At 36.4% G+C, this 18,930-nt stretch overlaps 1 protein-coding gene across 3 annotated transcripts in view; it reads left to right on the top strand.

Moving 5' to 3' along the window:
* Positions 1-18,930, top strand: part of Dennd1b (DENN domain containing 1B) — a 234,093-nt gene that overhangs the window by 69,183 nt on the left and 145,980 nt on the right. For all 3 annotated transcript variants that reach the window (XM_041648352.1, XM_041648351.1, XM_041648353.1), the window contains exons 4-5: positions 4,858-4,907; positions 6,755-6,874. In XM_041648352.1, the coding sequence (XP_041504286.1) occupies positions 4,858-4,907; positions 6,755-6,874 (170 nt within the window). The remainder of the gene's footprint in view (positions 1-4,857; positions 4,908-6,754; positions 6,875-18,930) is intronic.

The following is an 18,930-nucleotide window of genomic DNA, read 5'->3' on the forward strand; positions in this document are numbered from 1 at the left end:
TTCTTTAAGACTCTGAGGCTCTCTGTAATTTCCTATAGCCTCTTCCGTAATAAGGTATAGCCCTGACTGAGTCCCCAGGTCGTGTGTGCCTGTCTGCCCTCGGAGGATGGAGGATGGAGTGTGACCCACAGTTTCTCTCGCCGTCTCGGAGATGCCCTGCCACATCTCAGTGCACATTGTGGGGCTTGAGCTCAGTTCTGTTACCCAAACTATTGCGGCTGAGTAGTGCTTGATTTTTTTTTTTTAAATTTTGGTAGAATTTATTGCTCCCTTTTATAAAGCACAGGTAGATCGAATGCCTACATTTTATTATTTCTTATTTGCCCTAGATTATATTCAAATATTATCTTTAGAAAACTGCCATTTTTGAAAAGTTTGAATTAAAATTGCTAGGTAGAACTTTGTTGTAAAGATGATTCTGGAAGTTTTTTCTTTTTAAATAAAATACAATTATGATATTTGAGAACTATTCTCATTTAATACTGTGTTTACATGTACATTAAAACTTTAGTGTGAATTTATTATTTGTGTACTATTATTGTGGAGAACATTTAGTTCACTAAAATCTTTGTAATTACTTGTGTTAAGATTTTATTTGAAAGCAAATGAGTCTGGATTCTGGTTGTTCTTAGCTTGTCTGTGGTGAGCCTCATAGATAGCTGTCTACCTTGCATGATTAATTCGGAAGGGGGCTGTGGCTTTGGGCCTAACTCGATACCACGTGGTGGGCTTATGGAAAAGTGAGACTTGAGATGCTTTCTTCACTGGGTACTGGCTACTGCTGCTGTGTCCTTGTGTAATGTGCTGAATGCTCATGGCTCCTGCCACGACTGCATGGAAAGGACAAAAGTCAGTTTAGAGTAGACCAGGAAAGACAATGCTGATTCCTGGAGGGAGATGCTGAGTTAATAGTCCCTCACTGAATCTACATCATCTCTGCTTTTGGGAGTTCAGCTGTTCTTTATTATCTTGCAACCTGCTGTTGAACTCTGCTCTAGGCTCACTTATTACACTGTTTATTGGAGGAGCAGTGATTATCCACAGGAAAGCTTCAAGATTGGGTGTGCTGACTGTCAGAGGAGACCCAACCATTCCATCCTGCATCTCTTCCAGTTGAGGCTATTTCTGCTCCTGCTAGATAAAATCTAAAGTCTCAGGAGTGGAGGCTTGGAGGTTTACTGAAAGAGGCACTTTGTCAAATGCAGCTATGGAAAGCAAGATAATTATGAAATTTAATTAATGATCTTGGTGAATGATTGATTATATATGAGAGTCTCAGGGGAAGGATATAAATGATTGCCATATTTTTGGGTTTTGTGTCTTTGGAGAGGATGGTGTCACTGTAACTTCAGTTGTAAACATCCTAAGTGTGAGGTGTTGGTCTGTTCCGAAAGTGATGTGGTAAAGTAAATATGTGTGTGTGTGTGTGTGTGTGTGTGTGTGTGTGTGTGTGTATAGAGAGAGAAGGGGGAGGGAGGGAGGGAGAGAGAAAGAGAGAGAGGGAGAGAGAGAATGAACTGTGGACTTCATAAAACTGCCTAAGCTGTAAGAAGTTAGAATACATAAAGTTGAAGTCATGGTGTATATATTAGATTTTCTATGCAGAACAGGAAAGAGGGAAGTGTGGAGCTTCAGTAAGCTCTTGCATTTGCTCAGGAGGAAGTGCTGGGGAAAGTGGAAGGGGAAATAGGTTGCAGAAGTGATGTGTTTCATCTTATAGTCTTTCTAAAACAGTTCTAAGACCGTTGTCATTGTGGATTTTAGATTTTTTAAAAGTCGATTGTTTCTTGCCGGGCAGTGGTGGTGCACACCTTTAATCCCAGTAGTCAGGAGGCAGAGGCAGGCAGATCTCTGTGAGTTCGAGGCTAGCCTGGTTTACAAGAGTTAGTTCCAGGACAGACTTCAAAGCTGCAGAGAAACCCTGTCTCAAAAAACAAAACAACAACGACAATAAGTAGATTGTTTCTTAAAGGCCTGTTTCATCTTAGATGCTGCATGGAGCTTCCTGGGCTGAGCAGACTGTCCATCCGATACTAGCATTTACTCTTCTCTCTCACAAAGATGGCTTCTTTGCAAGCCTGTAGGTCAGTTCTTAACTCATGAGTCACGACCCCTTTGGGTCAAATGACCCTTTCACGGGGTTGCATATCAGATATTGTGCATATCAGACATTTACATTACAATTCATAACAGCAGCAAAATTAGTGATGAAGTAGCAACAAAAATAATTTTATGGTTTGTAATCACCACAACATGAGGAGCTATATTTTAGAAAAGGTTGAGAATCACTGCTATAGGTGAGCTACATTCTGTGGGACAAACACCCAAGAAAGATGTTTCCATGAGTTATTTCCAGTCATTAATATGATAATTAGATGTCTTATTTTGGAACATGTATAAAATGTATGTTATTGCCCATTGGTACTTTGTTCTGGAAAATTTTATATTCTAGTTCATTCTGTTGGTTATTTTGATTTTATCTTTGACATATGTTAGCAATTATGATGCTTTTGTGTGAGAATAACCTATTTTAATTAGAAATATTTTTTTTTTTTTTTTTTTTTTTTTTTTTTTTTTTTGGTTTTTTCGAGACAGGGTTTCTCTGTGGCTTTGGAGCCTGTCCTGGAACTAGCTCTGTGGACCAGGCTGGTCTCGAACTCACAGAGATCCACCTGCCTCTGCCTCCCGAAATATTCTGAAACTCAAATTTTCTTGGTTAAGAAAGTTTCTGTAGAAATACCCAAATTGTGGTCAGCAGAGTGGCAAATCTAACTAACCTGTGAATACATGTCTAGAAGGAGCTGTGTGTGAGAGAGAATGCGAATATACAACCTCACACTTAGTTCTAATATACATAGACATATTTTCATTTATCACTATTATAAAGTGACTCAGAGAGCAAGAGCTATCTGAATGCTTTTCCCTCTTTTCACCCTTTTCTGTTTAAAGTCATCTTAGTTTATATTGCACCTACAATTAATGAAGACACTAAGTCCTAGGAGCTCGGAGGACTTCAGCTATTGGTCTTTGTGCCCCCTGCTTTCACTGCCAGGGCAGAATAGGCAGCAGCATAACCACTCTGTCACTGACATAAGCTGAGAGGAGCTTTCCCCTATACTGTTTATACACTCGTCTGTAGACCTGCTGGCTGGTTGAATATTAAAGAGTGAAGAGGTTTAAAGACTTGTCCCCTGAGGGATGCTGCTGCCAGTTGGGAAGCGAGCTGAGGCTGTTCTGCAGAAGTGTGTTGCATGCATGTTGCTTATGGAAAAGAGGGGGTGTTTGTGAAAGATTAAGCAACGAAGTGAGAGGCTTCCTTCTTAATTTGAGCATTAAAATTTATGTGAAATATACAGCTAATTTACATATACTCAGAGGTAGACAACGACTTTGAATGTTTTTTTATTGTTTATGGTTTATGTGGGTAATTTTGCAAGAGTTTATCATACGACTCTTTATAGGTGTAGTACATACGGTAAATGACTTCCTGTTATATGACACAAGATAACAATTAAGCAATAGTCAAATGAAAACAACTGTCCTTATTGGTAGTAAGCTGTTTTCAGTCATTTATTTCATGTCTAATGACTTCTTTAATTTCATTTAGCAAAATATTATAAAGAGTAAGGTAACTTTCTCTACACACGGGCCTGTGCTAAAACTTTTTTAATGGTACATTGATAACAAGCTTGCATATTTGCCCTAAGGCTAGGATGCTTTTTTCCCCTTAATATAGAGCTTTTCTTTATGCTTCTGTGGGTTAGTTCTCTTGAAGCTTTCTTAGGTATTGCTATTGGATTTCTACTATTTTAAACTGATAATTGCTGTATATATATATATATATTTAAAATAAGAAATTCACTTAAAAATACCTAGTGTATTTCTATAGAAGGTTTATGTTGTTGGATCTGACTGATTTTACTGGTAAAATGTAATTGTGGAAGTGACTGCTTTGTTAAGATACTTTCTCCTTTGTTTCTTAACAGGCATTGTTTTTAGTTTCTGCTCCTTTATGAGATCATTTGACTTTAATTTTTATGATGCCTGTAATTATAGATGGAATTTTAGATTCAAAATTAAATTTTAATGTGTTGTTCAGATACATCGAAGAAATTTTTTTCTTATTTTTCCTACTATCTAATAATTGTTTGCATTTTGTTGTAATTTAATAAATATCTCTAGATTTTTAATGAGATTGTGTCTATTTTCATAAAACATTCATTTTTAATATTTAATATATTACTATTTATCAATATTTTAATAGATACTTATTTTAAGATACATATTTAAGAGGACTATTTGGGATAAATATAGTAGAAAGTGTTTAAACATGCAAATGTATATTTTAGAATCTATACAAAGTTTTTAATTAAGAAAACATTTGAGTTTGGGACATGCAGAGTTGTTATACTTCTCAGTAATTCATTCCGCTGCCAACTCCATTTCCTTTTCTCTGCCTGCATTTTAATTGAAACAACGTTTATATTTTTGAGCCAGAATCTGTGAAAAGTCCCTGTGGCTAGCCTGTGGTACAAGTAGCAGCAGACACAGCTTGCCCATATGGTGCAGTGCTTCTTGTGAGATCCATATGGCCTTGTTGAAGGGGATCCCAGCGGGGATGCCAAGGGTGTTAATACCCTTCAGGCCAGGCCTTTCCCTCCTGGGGCTTCCGGGCATTGTCAGTGCAATCTGCCAAAGCACACACTTAATTCCTTTTTAATAATCAATTATTGCAGTCTGAGAACCTGTGTCTTTGTCTTAAAAATACTTCATCCACTCCTTGAAAATGTCTCAAAAAGTTTTAACTGCATTTAAAAAACATTCTAAAGCATTCTCTTTTTGAATTTGCATTTGTAGGAAGTACTGCAGAGCGTGCCCAAGTTCTGTTTTCCCTTTGATGTGGAAAGGTACAGTATAAGTTCATAATTAAGATGACTTTTTGCTTTTATTGCACACATGGTAAGAAAATGACACATACCTTCATTGGTTTCTGTTCACACACTGAAGAGGAGAGGTTCAGAATTAGATAGTTAGATATTGTCTTTCAGATTAGTCTTTTCCTTCCTCTGCCATGGCCAGTGAGGAGGTCTTAAAGCAATGTTGACCACAGATTATATTTCTTTTTTTTGTTCTTCAGGTATAGATTATAAGAACTAGCAGAAAAAAAATGTCATTGATCAGGGCCTTCAGATAGTGTTTTAAAACTAGATGTCTGTACCCTGCTTTTATTGCCAGTTCACCCTAATTGGAAAAGCTTCTGTGTGATGTTGTGAACTCAGTTGTCTCCCAAGAACAGCAACATAGAACAGGGTGTTACTGCGGCAGCTGTAGGAAACTTCCCCAGTAGCTTTGACAATTTCATTGTGTTTCTATTTCACTGCAAATACTAAGTGAACTTTTTGTTTGTAGTTGGAATTTAGTATAATAAATAGATAAGATATCTCTGGACATAGTGACATTTATTGTATTTCATGTGATTTATCACTATTATTAGTTTTATTTGAGTGTTATATACAAAATTTTTAAAAGACAATTTATTTTAGGGAGACATTTTGCCAAGGATTAGTGGGACTGAGATTGAAATTTTAGTGTATAGACTGTAAAGTGATCTAATAGTATATGCTAGTTACTACTAATAAATATTGCTAATGAAAAAATATTTTCTTACCTTTTTTCTGGAGTATTAGTTCTTCTGTCTTACGTCAAAATTATAGTATTAAATCAATAGTAAGAACAAAATAAAGGAAGAAAAACTACAAGAGGTTATCTTGAACACTAGGACATATGTTAATCACTAGAGGATTTATTTGAAGTTTATGAAATTCCCTGTCCATTTAGATTTGTACTGGTTTAGTAGCTGGCATTTTGTGACAAATAATTTGCAGTTTTAGAATACTAGCAGTAACTTTTCAGCTTTTAAAAATCCATATGTCTGTTTTAAAACCAAATTTATATGTTGTCAGTATTTTATTTTGGGACAAAGAACTTTGAGTTCTATTCTGGTTTTATGAGCCAGTATCTGGAAGTGTGTTGATGAATTTTAAGCAGAGATAAACATTTGTCTAGTGACTTATATCATCTCTTATGCAGAAGTGGTACATGCTATTGAGTTCTAACCTATTTATTTCAAAATCAGGTAAAACTCAGATAGGCTTCTTTAGTAGGAAGTGTATTCTTTTGAGTTGGTGTTTGATTCTGTAGTGTATTGATAGTTCTAAAAGATAATGCTAAGAAAAATACCAGTCGTGCTTGTTGAGATGGTACTACATTGGGTAAGAATGTCAACAGAAGAAACAATTCAACATGATGGTGGTCACCATCAGACAATGAAGCAATATGATTTGCTTTCCAAGCATTTACAATTTGGGAAAAGAATACCTTAGATGAGAGAGATGCTAGAGATGAGTGTAGAGACTAAATTTATTGATTTTTCTGCAGAGCGAGTAACCATGGCTCCAACTTCATGATGTATTTTATGGATAACTTACTCTTCTGAAAATGTAAGATGAGCCTTCACTTCCGAGTGAGGCATTTGATTTGTTGATCTGCTCCAACCATGAGCCATTAGAACTTACTGTGATGCTGGACTTATGACTCATGAGTTGATTGAGTTGAGTATAGATTCATGCACCTTTCGTTATCCTCATGCCAGATTCTAGAACCCAGTATTGGGAGGGTGAAGCCAATGTAAATACTAGTCAAGCTTTTTTATCTTCAAGAAAATCATCAATGCTGTGATGTTGTTTTATCTTAGGGCATCTCAGAATCAAGTTGGACAGCACTTTACCTTCGTACTGACAGACATTGAAAGTAAGCAGAGATTTGGGTTCTGCAGACTCACATCAGGAGGCAGAATTTGTTTATGTATTCTTAGGTGAGTAATTATAATCAAAACTTGACTATAAAATAAAGTATCTTGCTTTTTTGTGTTATCATGCTTGGGATTTCAAAAAATCCAAATAAAGTAACTTTTTATAATTTTAAAAAGTTTAAAAGATGTTGTTAACCTTCTGTGCTTTAGGGACTTTTTAAATAAAATTTATATTCCTATTTTTTTTGAGAAATGGAGATATCTGCTAATTGCAGCTCCTACCTGTCCCAGTGGAAACAATAAGTTGGAAATAAATAGGGCTTTAGTTATGTGATGATCTTGCTAGATTTCATAGTCCCCTCCTGCAAAGGACTGTGATTTGTTGGTAGTTGAAAAAGAAGTGTTTAAACTCAGAGTTCCTATAAGATGTCTTGGTGAACAAAGAATCTGGATATAGCCTATAAAAAAGGTAGAATTCTTTACTCATATATACATACGTACATATGTACATATATTATAGAAATTGTCAATTCTAGACTCAATAGAAATGATTATAGAAAAATAGTATTCCATTTTCAGATGAACATATAAAAGAAGCCTTTTATATTATTACTTTTCTATTGCTGTGGTTTATCTTGTGCTTATGGTTTTGATATGAGGATAAGAGCTCATCATCCTCATGGCAGGGAACATGGCCGCAGGCAGCAGGTATGATGGCAGAAACAGCTGAAAGTTCACATTTCAAACCATAATCAGGAAATAAGAGAGCCAACTCAGAATGGTGTCAGCACTTTTAACTATGAAAGCTGGTGGATTAGTGAAATACTTTCTCCAGCAAGGCCATCCCTTCTGAAACTACTAAGACAGGCACCTACTGGAGATGAAGTGTTCAAACGCCTGAACCATGGGGGACATGTCATTCAAACCAGAGCACCTTGGTATAAAGCGTGTGGCTTCTCCTACTGAGCTCTATTTGTCAGTCACTGAGAGACATGTAGTACATGTCTGTATTAGCAGTACTCGAAGCAGAAGCAGGATGGTTGCAAATTTGAGGTTAGTCTCTGCTATATAGTGAGTTCTATTGTTTAATAAAACAAATGTTGGAGCTGAATAACTTTTTCTTTATTCAAATCAAAATGGATAACTATTTTAGAATATATGTCCTTTTCACTGAGAGATCACTTTTTTATTCTTGGTAATAATATTACTTAAAACTTATGTTTTTCCCAAAAGAACCTGATGTTTCAAAGTATAGGTTGATCCCCCTCCCCCACAAGCCTTGTATGATATGGAACTCCTTATGTAGAATAGGCTGGCTTCAAACTCACAATGAGCCTGCTTCTGCCTCCTGAGTGTTGGAATTGAAGACATGCAATGCCACAACTTGTCCATATGTTGGAAGTTTTAGCTGAAGAAGATTGTTTAGATAGTGGAATGGATTTGGAGGTTTAGAGTTTTAATAGAGTCTCTTTTATCCTAGTTTCAAAGCTAAAGTTTAAAGGGGCGCATATTTTTTGTGTACTCTAACAAGGTTAGCTTTTTCTCTGTGAAAAACTAATACAATATGCATTTTCTAATTGCTTTCTACGAATTTTTGAAAATTTTCACTAAAAATCAAAATTTACAGAGAGTTCCATAGTACAGTGAGCTGCTGTGTGTGCATCCCCAGAGTCATCAGTTACATCCTCTCTCTCCTCATGCCTTCTCTTTTTGTCTTCCCTATTATTTTTAATGACCCATTTGAGAATAAGTTATAGACATAATTGTTTAGATTTGAATCTGTATCCTTCAAATTTATTTCATGATACTGTTTATAATTAAAGAGTTTGAAATGTGCCTTGCTTTTAATCTCAAAATATTTTGAATATATTGAACCTGTTAGTAAGCCAAAATAATTACTATATGTTTACCATAATTGATATAAGTTTCTTATGGTTTTTAAATTTAGGAAAGCTATCATTATTTGGAAACATTAATATAAAACATGAAATATGCTTCTTGTTAAATTATGTATATATATATGTATGTATATATATGTGTGTCTGTAAGCCACTTGTCATTAATTTGTAGTAGTTGTAATGTTGACTCAAACTTGTGCATTTGTGAGAACAGCTGAATGTTTTGTTGGCTTTCTGAGTTAGAAATACTTTTACCTGTGAATATAATAAATTAGAAGTAAAAAACATGTTAATAAGATAGCCTTTCGTAGTGAGCATCATTGGTTATTGGATTTTTTTTTTAAATTAAAATAGTGTTGCTTTCCTCTGGGATTAGAAAAGTGTCTCAGGCTTGCTGAGGTGTCTCCATCTTTGTCCTTCAAAGTTAGTGCACTTTAGTATTAGTTATCCCTCCCCATATTTCCTCATCTGCCCTGCTCTCCTCTTTCTCACCGTGTTTAGTTAGTTCTGTCCCATTATTCTCTTTCCCTCTTTATCACTGTATTCCCGATCTCTTTCTCCCACTGTTTTTCTAGTTTCTATGGCTAGTCCAAATGAAATGTACATATCTAAAGTTTTCAATCTACTATCCACATATGAGAGAAAACAGGAGATGTTTATTTTCCTGACCAAAAAGCAAGTTGGGGAAGAAAGGGTTTATTTGACTTATACTTCCATGTCTATAGTCCATTCCTGAAGGAAGTCAGGGCAGGAACCCAAACCAGGCAGGATCCTGGAGGCAGGAGGTCATGGAGGGGGGCTGCTTACTACCTTGCTTCCTATGGCTTGCTTAGCCTGCTTTCTTCTAGAATCCTGGACCACTAGCCTATGGATGACACCACACACCGTGGTGAGGTGGGCAAGAAGTGCCCACTCTTGGCTAGGGAGCTATTGGTAAATTATAGCCTCCTACGGAAGGAAATTCAATTTCCTTAAAGGGTATGACTCTTGATAGGTGGACAGCTCTCTCCAAGGCAAACCCTGCCCCCAGGAATATTTAGGTTACACATACTGAACTGAATGGTTTTTGAAAAGTAAAAAAAATGAACACAATGTTGGGTAGGTATGGTGTGAGAGTGGATCTGGGAAGAGTTGGGGTTAATATGATCAAAATATGTTATATTACATTCTCAAAGGATTATTAAACTATTATTAAAAATAGTTTCATGGAATGTGGCTACATTGTTTATTCAATGTTCAGCAATGGAAACACATATAAACATTTAGCATTTTACAGAATGGTCATGTTGTACTTGCACGTTTAGGAATATAAATATATGTATGCAACAACAATTAATGAAAAAAGAGGCCATAAATTAATTTTACAAAGATTGAAGTGTATATGAAAAAGTTTGGAAGGAGAAAAGGGAAGGGAAAAATGATGTAATTATATTGTTATCTCAAAAGATAAAAGAAATACTGTAATATTGTAAAAATTGTTTACTACAGCACTGTGTTGCTCTAATATTCTAAGATGCCATCGTTATGTAGATGATCAACTCCAAGTGAAAACTGTAGGAATTATGTTAGAAACTAGTAGGATGGTATCCAGATCATCTCTCATCAGGTAAATATATGTGGTGTGTTTGAGGGAAGGGAAGTTATCTTACTAGGTGTTGGAGTGGGCACAGGAAGCGGTCCCCTGAGCATGGCAGTGCCATAGAACTAAGAACAAAAAGTGGGTGTCTTTTTTTCTACACCACTGAAATTTAATTTAAGATCAAGATGTGAAATAGTGATCTCTGAAAGAAAAATAACTTGTTGATGGGGTGACTGTGACAGTTAGGAATCCAAATATTCTCTGATTTCCATAGAAAACGGTCAATATGGAAGTGTTTATTAGCTGAAAAATGTGTTACATATTTCTAAAACTTATTACCTTGAAGCAATACTTGGTAGATTTTATCCTTTTTAGTTTTGTTTATTTTGCTTTGCTTTTTGTTTTTCGAGACAGGGTTTCTCTGTGTAGCTCTGACTGTCTTGGATCTTGAGGCTGCCTCAAACTTACCAAGATCCACCTGCCTCTGCCTCCCAAGTGCTGGAATTAAAGGAGTACACCACCACTTCCCACCATACACATAGAATGTACCAGAAAAAAGTTTGAGATAATATAAACATTATACAAACATATAATATACATTCTACACATATTTAAAACTTAGATTTAAATAGTTATTTTTGTGGAAAAGATCTGGGGAAGGAACGTAAGAGTGTCTACAGAGCTACTCAATTTCTCAGACTTTTACATCTGTGACTAGGCTTCCAGTTTGGTGAGAGAGGAGCTGTTCTTTTGGCTGTGACTAGAGACTGAAGAAGCTTTAAGGAGTGTTTGCAGTCAGACTAGCAAAGCCTTTGATTGGAATTCTTGTTCTTACTACAGCTAAGACTTACTGAGGTACTTGACAAAATCCTTTCACCAGCAAGTCACAGAGCATCCAGAGAGATCTACAGAAGAAAATACAAATCATTTATATTTGTGACATAGAATATTTGCACTGTGACATTTATGTTTCAGTCTTACTTCCTCATGACCAAAGGTATATTTACATATTGCTGTACAGTTAATCAAATTAAGGGATGACTATTATCAGTATTTAAATTTGAAAAATACTTGGATACTTTTAAAGTAGTTCATAAGAGCTCTGATGACTGTAATATTCTCCTATGCAGAAATACCATACATGATTAATCAGACAATGATCAATTTTATTTTTACTTTCCTGATAAGTTGGTTCTGCACACATGCTACTAAAACCACGTGTTGCTTTTCTCCTAGAATTATCTTATCTTATTTTTTGGCAGTTAATATGTTTTTTACTGCTATTTATCTTATTTAAGAACAGTTAAAATTTAGTCCAGTGTAATATTAAAATGACATTTAATTTGAGGCTTGTGTTGTTAGTGTTCTTTCTCTGAAATGTCTGTCCTGATTTAGCAAGATTTCAAAGCTGTTCTTAGATCACTAACTTGTCTTATTGCTTATGTTTAAAATTGCTTTCATATGCTAGCAAAGATTCAAGACATACTCTTCCTCTCTAATTTCATTACCGTAATTTTACAACTATAAAAATGTCGCCAAGGGTTCAAAATGAAATACTCTAACGAGGAAGGCAGATTTATGGTTAAGGCTTTTGTAGCCCTCTTTGCTACCTGTAACTCATGCTGAACTTGAAGGCTTCACACTCTTCCTTTAGACAAATCCCCTAGAAGCAGAATGTTTCAATTTTGCACATTTTGTGTCAATTTTCTAGCGGACAAGCAGCCTCTAGTCATGAGAGGTTTTCCTAAGGAAAGGCCGGCTCCTTCCTTTTATTTGATTACTATGTGTTAGGTTCCTGCTGATCAATCAGGCTGGTAGCCGATGTTTGACTGTTTGACAAAAAGCATTTCCTTTCCTTTATTTAACCTTTGACTTTTGAATGTAAAAATTTTATTAGCACTATTGTGGAAGTCCAAGTGTGGCGGAGTCTTCTGACGCCACCAGATGAGCTTCTGATTTGGTGTATGCATCTGTCTTTTGCCTCTTGTCTTCATTGGAATTTAGGACATAATCTTAGAATTAAACCTTAGACTCCTAGCTTTTTGAGGAGTAATTTGTTTTATGTTTATATATTTACAAATTTATAACAGTCACACAGTTTGTTGATCAGGCTGCATTTTTACTTTTAAAACATTCAAATGAGAAAGCAGATTCATTTTCTGCTTTTGGTTGGCACTTTTAACTTCCTGGCATTCTTATGGTTGGTTAATTAAAAAAACGCAAAAAAATGTATTTTAAGTATGTTTGGAAGTACAAAAAGATAGGGGAAAATTTAAGTTACTGGTAATTATTTAGATTTTATATGTTTGTGAAGATTGCTTTGAACAAACATTGCTTAGAAATTAGCCAAGAAAATACAAAAAACCAAACAACCCACAAATTAAAACCCACGAGAGTATTTCTTACCCTTGAAAGCACAGATGATTTACAATATTTATTGTATGCGTTACAGTCAAGCAAAAAATTTTAGACAAAATGTTGTTAAAAAAAGGGTTGTCATTTATCTTGCCACAAATTTTGCCACAAAAGTGAAATAGAATGTTATTCAAACCCCGGAGTTCTTTTCTCCCGTTGTGGGCCATCATCAGGTAGGAAGTCAGAGCTAGTACTTCTGCTGAGCACTTGCTTCCTATTGTGGTTGTGGATTTAGTTTGCTTCAGGCATCATCAGCCAGGAGACCAAAGGAGAAATAGGCGAGGCGCCTCATTATAGGAAATTGAGGAAAGTGCCGTGTGCTGAACACCACAGGGCCCAGAGGAACGCCTCTCGGCCGTAGGGCTCTGCTAGAGGAACGTTGTGTGGCTAGAGTCCAGTCCTTCACATTTCTAGAGGAACAAGATTTTTCAAATATATTATCTAAGATTTAGACACTAGCAGTGTATTAGATTAAGCACAACCACAAAACTGCTGGTGTAGAAAACAGAGCCCTGGGTTGGTTGGCTGCAGCTGCAGATAGCCAGTCTGCAGTCTCTGCTCTGCCTGGCTGTGGGTTTGCAGCAGAAATGCCTTTGCTTTCTCTTGTTCTTAGGAGCATGTCTGGATCTTTACAGACCAGTTCCACTTAGATAGGAGTGCTGTTTTATTAAAAAGTATGTATGATTTATTGTAATGAGCAGCTCATCAAGACCCCACACATGTCCTCACTTTGTTCGCTGTTGTTATAGTACTTGTTCATGTGTCAGGGAATGATCTTGCGGAAGTCTGAGTGTCCTTTTATTTCAGAAATATAATGTGAACACAGAGAACTCCTTTGGAGTTGAGTTATGTGCAGGGTGATAAGTATGGATCTATTTGCAGCCATCTACTTTGACTAGCACCATTTGTTGATGATGATATCTTTTGTTCAATGTATATTTCTGGCTTCTTTATTTAAAAAAAATCAGATGTGCATAGTTGTGTGGATTCATACCCGGGTCTTCAATTCTGCAGTTCGATTCCTTTGATCAACCAGTCTATTTCTGTGCCATTACCATGTTGCTTTTATTACTATAACTCTGTAGAACTTAAAGTAGGGGATGGTGATGCCGTCCGCAGTTCTTTTTTTATTCAGGGTTATTTTAGCTCTCCTATTTTTCCTTCTTCTTCATATAAAGCAGAAAATTGTCCTCTAAAAATAGTGACGACTTGTGTTGGAATTGTGATAGGGATTGAATTGAAAGGGTGTTGGATTTTGTCAAAGACCTTTTCTGCATGTAATGAGATGATCGTGTGGTTTTTCTCTTTTGGTTTGTTTATATGATGGATTACATTTATTAATTTATGTATGTTGAACCATCCCTGAATTTCTGGGATGTGATCACTTGATCATGGATGATCTTCTTGGCGTGTTCTTGGATTTGGCTTTCAAGTATTTTATTGAGTATTTTTGCATTTATGTTCGTAAGTGAAATTTGTGGGGCCTTTATGTGTTTTAGGTATCATGATAACTGTGGTCTTGAAGCAAATTTGGGCCATGTTCCTCTGTTTATCTTTTGTGCAATAAATTAAGGATTATTAGCATTAACTTTTCTTTGAAACTCTGGTAGAATTCTGCACTACTGGCCCTGGGCTCTTTTTGATTGGGAGACTTTTAATACTGCTTCGATTTTAATAGGGGTTGTAGGTCATTTTACATTGTTTATCTGATCTTGATTTAACATTTTTAGGTGTTATATATCAAGAAACTTATCTATTTCTTTTAGATTTTCTTATTTGGTGCAGTACAGGTTTTTAAGGTATGTTCTTATTATTCTCTGAATTTCCCTAGTATTCTGTTATTATGTCCCCTTTTCATCTATAACTGTTAGATTGAATATTATTTTTCTGCCTTCTATTTAATTTGGCTAAGTTTGTCAATCTATTTGATTTTTCTTAAAGAGCCACCTCTGTTTCATTGATTCTTTGTACTTTTGTTGTTGTTGTTATTTTGTTTGTTTCTCTTTTATTAATTTTAGCCCAGAGTTCAATTATTTTTTGCTGTCTACTCCTTCTGATTGTGAGTTCTTTTTTTGCTATGAGATCACTCCAAATTTTTTATGTAGGCACTTAGTGCTATGAACTTGCCTCTTAGAACTTCCTTCGTCATGTCTCAAATGTTTAGGTTTTTTAATGTCTTTATTTTCACTCAATTCTAGGATGTTTTTATTAATTTTTTCTTTACCCATTTTTCATTCAGTAGTAAGTTGTTGATTTTTTTATAAATTTCTAAGATTTCTGTTTTCTTCAGTTTTAATATGTAGTGATCAGATAGGACACAGGATATTATTTGATTTTTATGTATCTGTTGAATTTGTCTGAGTTTGTGTATTTTGGATAGAGTTCCATGAGGTGCTGAGGAGGGATATTCTTTTTTTTTTTTATTTTATACTTTATTGTTTTTAATCGAGCTGTACCTTTCCCCCACTTTTCAGAAGGGATATTCTTTTGTGTTTGGGTGAAATGTTCCATAAATACTTATTGGGCCCACTTGTTTTATTCCATAATGTAGCTCCATATTTCTCTTCTTAGTTTATGTCCATATGTCCTGTCAGTTGGCGAGAATGTGGTATCAACTCTCAGTGTGTTGATAAGTATGTGATTTAAGATGTAGTAGTATTTCTTTTACAAACTTGGGTGTCCTTGTCTTTAGGGCATAGATGTTAAGAACTGATATCTCATATTGGTGGATTTTCCCCTTGATTAGTAGTAATATCCTTCTCTATCTTTACTGGTTAGTCTGTTTTTTTTTTTTTTAGATACTAAAATGTCTACACCTGCTTACTTTGTAGGTTCATTTGCTTGAAATATCTTTTTCCATCATTTTACCCTTAGGTGAGGTCTGCCCTTAGTGTTAAGGTGTGTTTGTTGGACGTAACAGGAGAATGGGTCCTGTTTTTCTATCTGTCCCATTAGTCTGTGTCTCTTGGCAGAGGGTAGGGTAGGGATGGTTTGAAACCTTTGATACGGAAAGTTTTTAAAGAGCAGCGTATGTTGATTCCTGTTATTTGTTGTGATGTGTCTCCCCCACCTTTTGATTTGCTATTCTGAAATTATTTCATCCCATGTTTTCTTGGGCTTGGTTACCTTCTTTAGCCTGAAGTTTTACTTCTAGCTCCTGTAGGGCTGGATTGATAGATAGACACTGCTTAAATTTGGTTTTATCTTGGAATGCCTTTCTTTCTCTATCTATTGTGATTGAACATTTTGCTGACTATAATGATCTGATCTGGTCTCTGTGGTCTCTTAGAGTGTAGAACATCTGTCCAGAAGGTAGTGAGATGTCAGTTCTAGAACTTTGGAAGTTACTTACAATGCATGTCCTGTTAATTTAGGTAATATTATATCTTTCTGGGGTCTTTGAAGAGTTGAATACAAATAGTTATAGTTAGAATTTTTCTTTTTTTTTGTTTTTTTTTTCTCTGTAGTTTTGGAGCCTCTCCTAGAACTAGCTCTTGTAGACCAGGCTGGCTTCGAACTCACAGAGATCCTCCTGCCTCTGCAGTTTTCCTCAGTTATGATAAAAGATAAATTATATATAAAACATTAGACTCACAAAAAATATTGTAACTGTAATTCTTGCTTGGTATCTATTCTGTTATATATAATTTTACTATGTTAAAGTTAAATCCTTTTTATTTAAAGAGAAAAGGGGAAATGATGTGGGATGCCCTTCTATATATATGTTGCTTTTATTAGTTGATGAATATAGCTGTTTTTGCCCATGACTTAGCAGAGAAAAGCCAGGTGGGTTAGCTGAACAGAAATATGTATAGAGAGTAGGCAGAGTCAAGGAGACACCATGTAGCTGCCAAAGGAAATAGATGCAAGAAACTTACTGGTAGGCCACAGCTTCGTGGTGATACACAATTAGTAGAAATGGGTTAATTTAGGATATAGTAGCTAGTTAGGGATACACTTAAGCTATTGACCAAACAGTGTTGTAATTAATATAGTTTCTGTGTGATTATTTGGGACTGGGTGGCCGGGAAATGAGGGAGCAATCTCCGTTTACACAGACCCTTCTGACTTTTGGAGTCTCACCTGAGAAGTTTGGTGTTACCCTAATAGGTCTTTATATTTGGCTTGGTCCTTTTCCCTTGCACCCTTTTAAAATTATTATACAGATCTTGCCTCAAGTTTATTTGTAAAGGTAGCATAGGGCACTGGCCTCCTAATATTTCTATTGTGTGTATTGATATACTATTGTGTGTATTGATATACTATTGTGTGTATTGATATACTATTGTGTGTATTGGTATACTATTGTGTGTAGGTGTGTCACATCAGTCTGTCTGTCTTCACACTGGCAAATGGAAACCTTTCTATGGGGCCTTCACAAAGAACTCAGACACCTTTGTGAGCCTGAGCTGGAGCTGAGGCCATTGCCTTGGTTTGAGCCTTGGGCTTTGTTTGACATAGTCTATGACCCTTGGCTGTGTAGTTTAGAATCTGCTTCCCAAACTTGGGGTGAGCAGTGAAAGCAAGAAGGCTAGGTTTGTGGTTGCACTTAACCACCTTGGGCTTCACAAGGGCCTTAATGGCCTCTGCATGTGCACTCAGTGCCTTCGTATTGTTTGCCTACTTCTTCAGACCTTTCCCGTTGTGCTTCATGGCAAAGCATATGTTCCTTGGGAACTTGGAGTCAAAACCCTTTCGAGTTTTCAGTTGACCTCAGCAGGTCTTTCCTGCTGGACCTGGGATCTGAGGACCTGAAAGAATGGGGCGGCTACAGTCTAATGCTGTAGACAGCCTTTCTTCTGTGTCAGTGCACTTTATGTACGTGAATGAAACAAAGAAAACGACAACCTAAGGAAGGTTGCTTGAGTTCAGAAAGACATGATCAGACAAACATGTAAATAAGCCCCAGTCAGCATGCACCTTAAGAGAATCCTATCTTTGTGGCAGGATTTCTTGATGCCGTTTTGGGACTGGTTGTATGTGGTGTGGTTCTTAGTCTTGGCCAAGTCTGCAGGGTAACCCATGGCTCCTGGGACCAGAAGAGAAAGAGAAAGGCCACCCCTTGCAACTTTTAATAGCCATTTCCCCCCAGTTGTTTTTGTTTGGTTTGTATGTTTTGTGTTTCAAGTAAATGCTGATGGAAAATTTTTTTCTGGTCCAGTCTATTTGGTGTTCTGTATGCTTCTTGTACCTTGATATGCTTGTCTTTCTTGTTGTTAGGAAATTTTCTTCTATAATTTTATTAAAAAAAGGTTTGTGTGTGTGTTTCTTTGACCTGGATTTCTTCCCCTTTCTCTCTTCCTATTATTTGTAGATTTCATCTTTTTATTGTGCCCCAGGATTCCTGGGTGTTTTTTGACTGTATTTGGAGGAGGGGGCAGGGAGTAGAGGAGATTTGTAGTTGGCACACTTGCTTCTCTGTCAGGTGTGACCTGAGGAACAAATGACTTTAGATGAATACTGAGTAGAGAAACCATGGCAGGAAACACATGTTACACTGAATTGTTTAAAAGCTGTAATATGAAGGATTATTATTGTATTTTTTTTTAAATAAGGCATAGTTGAATTGCTATCTAAAAACTAGGGCTTGATTTTCACATCCATAAATGATTTCAGAGGTATCACGAATATGTGCAGAGTTTTCTAGGTTCCCACACAAAGCATCAACATGCCTACTGTGAGCCTGTCCAATGTTTGCTCGCAGGCTAATTCCTTGTCAAACTGGGTCCTAAACCTTTGGGCACCTTAGGCCCTGGACTTCTCTGTTCTTTGTGGTCTCTATTGTGTTTCCCATGCCCCTGCATTCTTTCATGGTTTCCCTTATCTCCCTGAAGCCAGGAGGAGGATTCGTGAATCCTGGAATTACTGAGCATGCTGTTACTCTGCCCTTACACTTGGCCTCCTTCCTTCTGCTTGAAAAGCCTTCACCGTCTCACTTGCAGGGTCTGTATTGAGGAGTTTGGTGACACTTGTAGATGGTCCTCTTGTGTCTTATCTCTTTGTCTTCTTGGAAACACCTTTTTCTTTTTTTTTTTTTTTTTTCTATTCCTATCCTTGAGTTTCACGGGAAACTGAAGTGTGGCTTCCTCATCTCCTGCGTCATCCCACCTTCAATCAGAAGACTCAAGTCTGCAGAAGGGGAGCTATTTTGCTAATATTGTAAGAAATGTTCCCTTTTCTTTGTTTTGGGAGCTGCCTGATTCAGGCTGGTGCTGTGGTATTTTTTC

This window comes from Microtus oregoni, unplaced genomic scaffold, assembly GCF_018167655.1.
Source record: "Microtus oregoni isolate MIOR12 unplaced genomic scaffold, Mior012 000003F_ref0000135, whole genome shotgun sequence".
Taxonomy (NCBI): Eukaryota; Metazoa; Chordata; class Mammalia; order Rodentia; family Cricetidae; genus Microtus; species Microtus oregoni.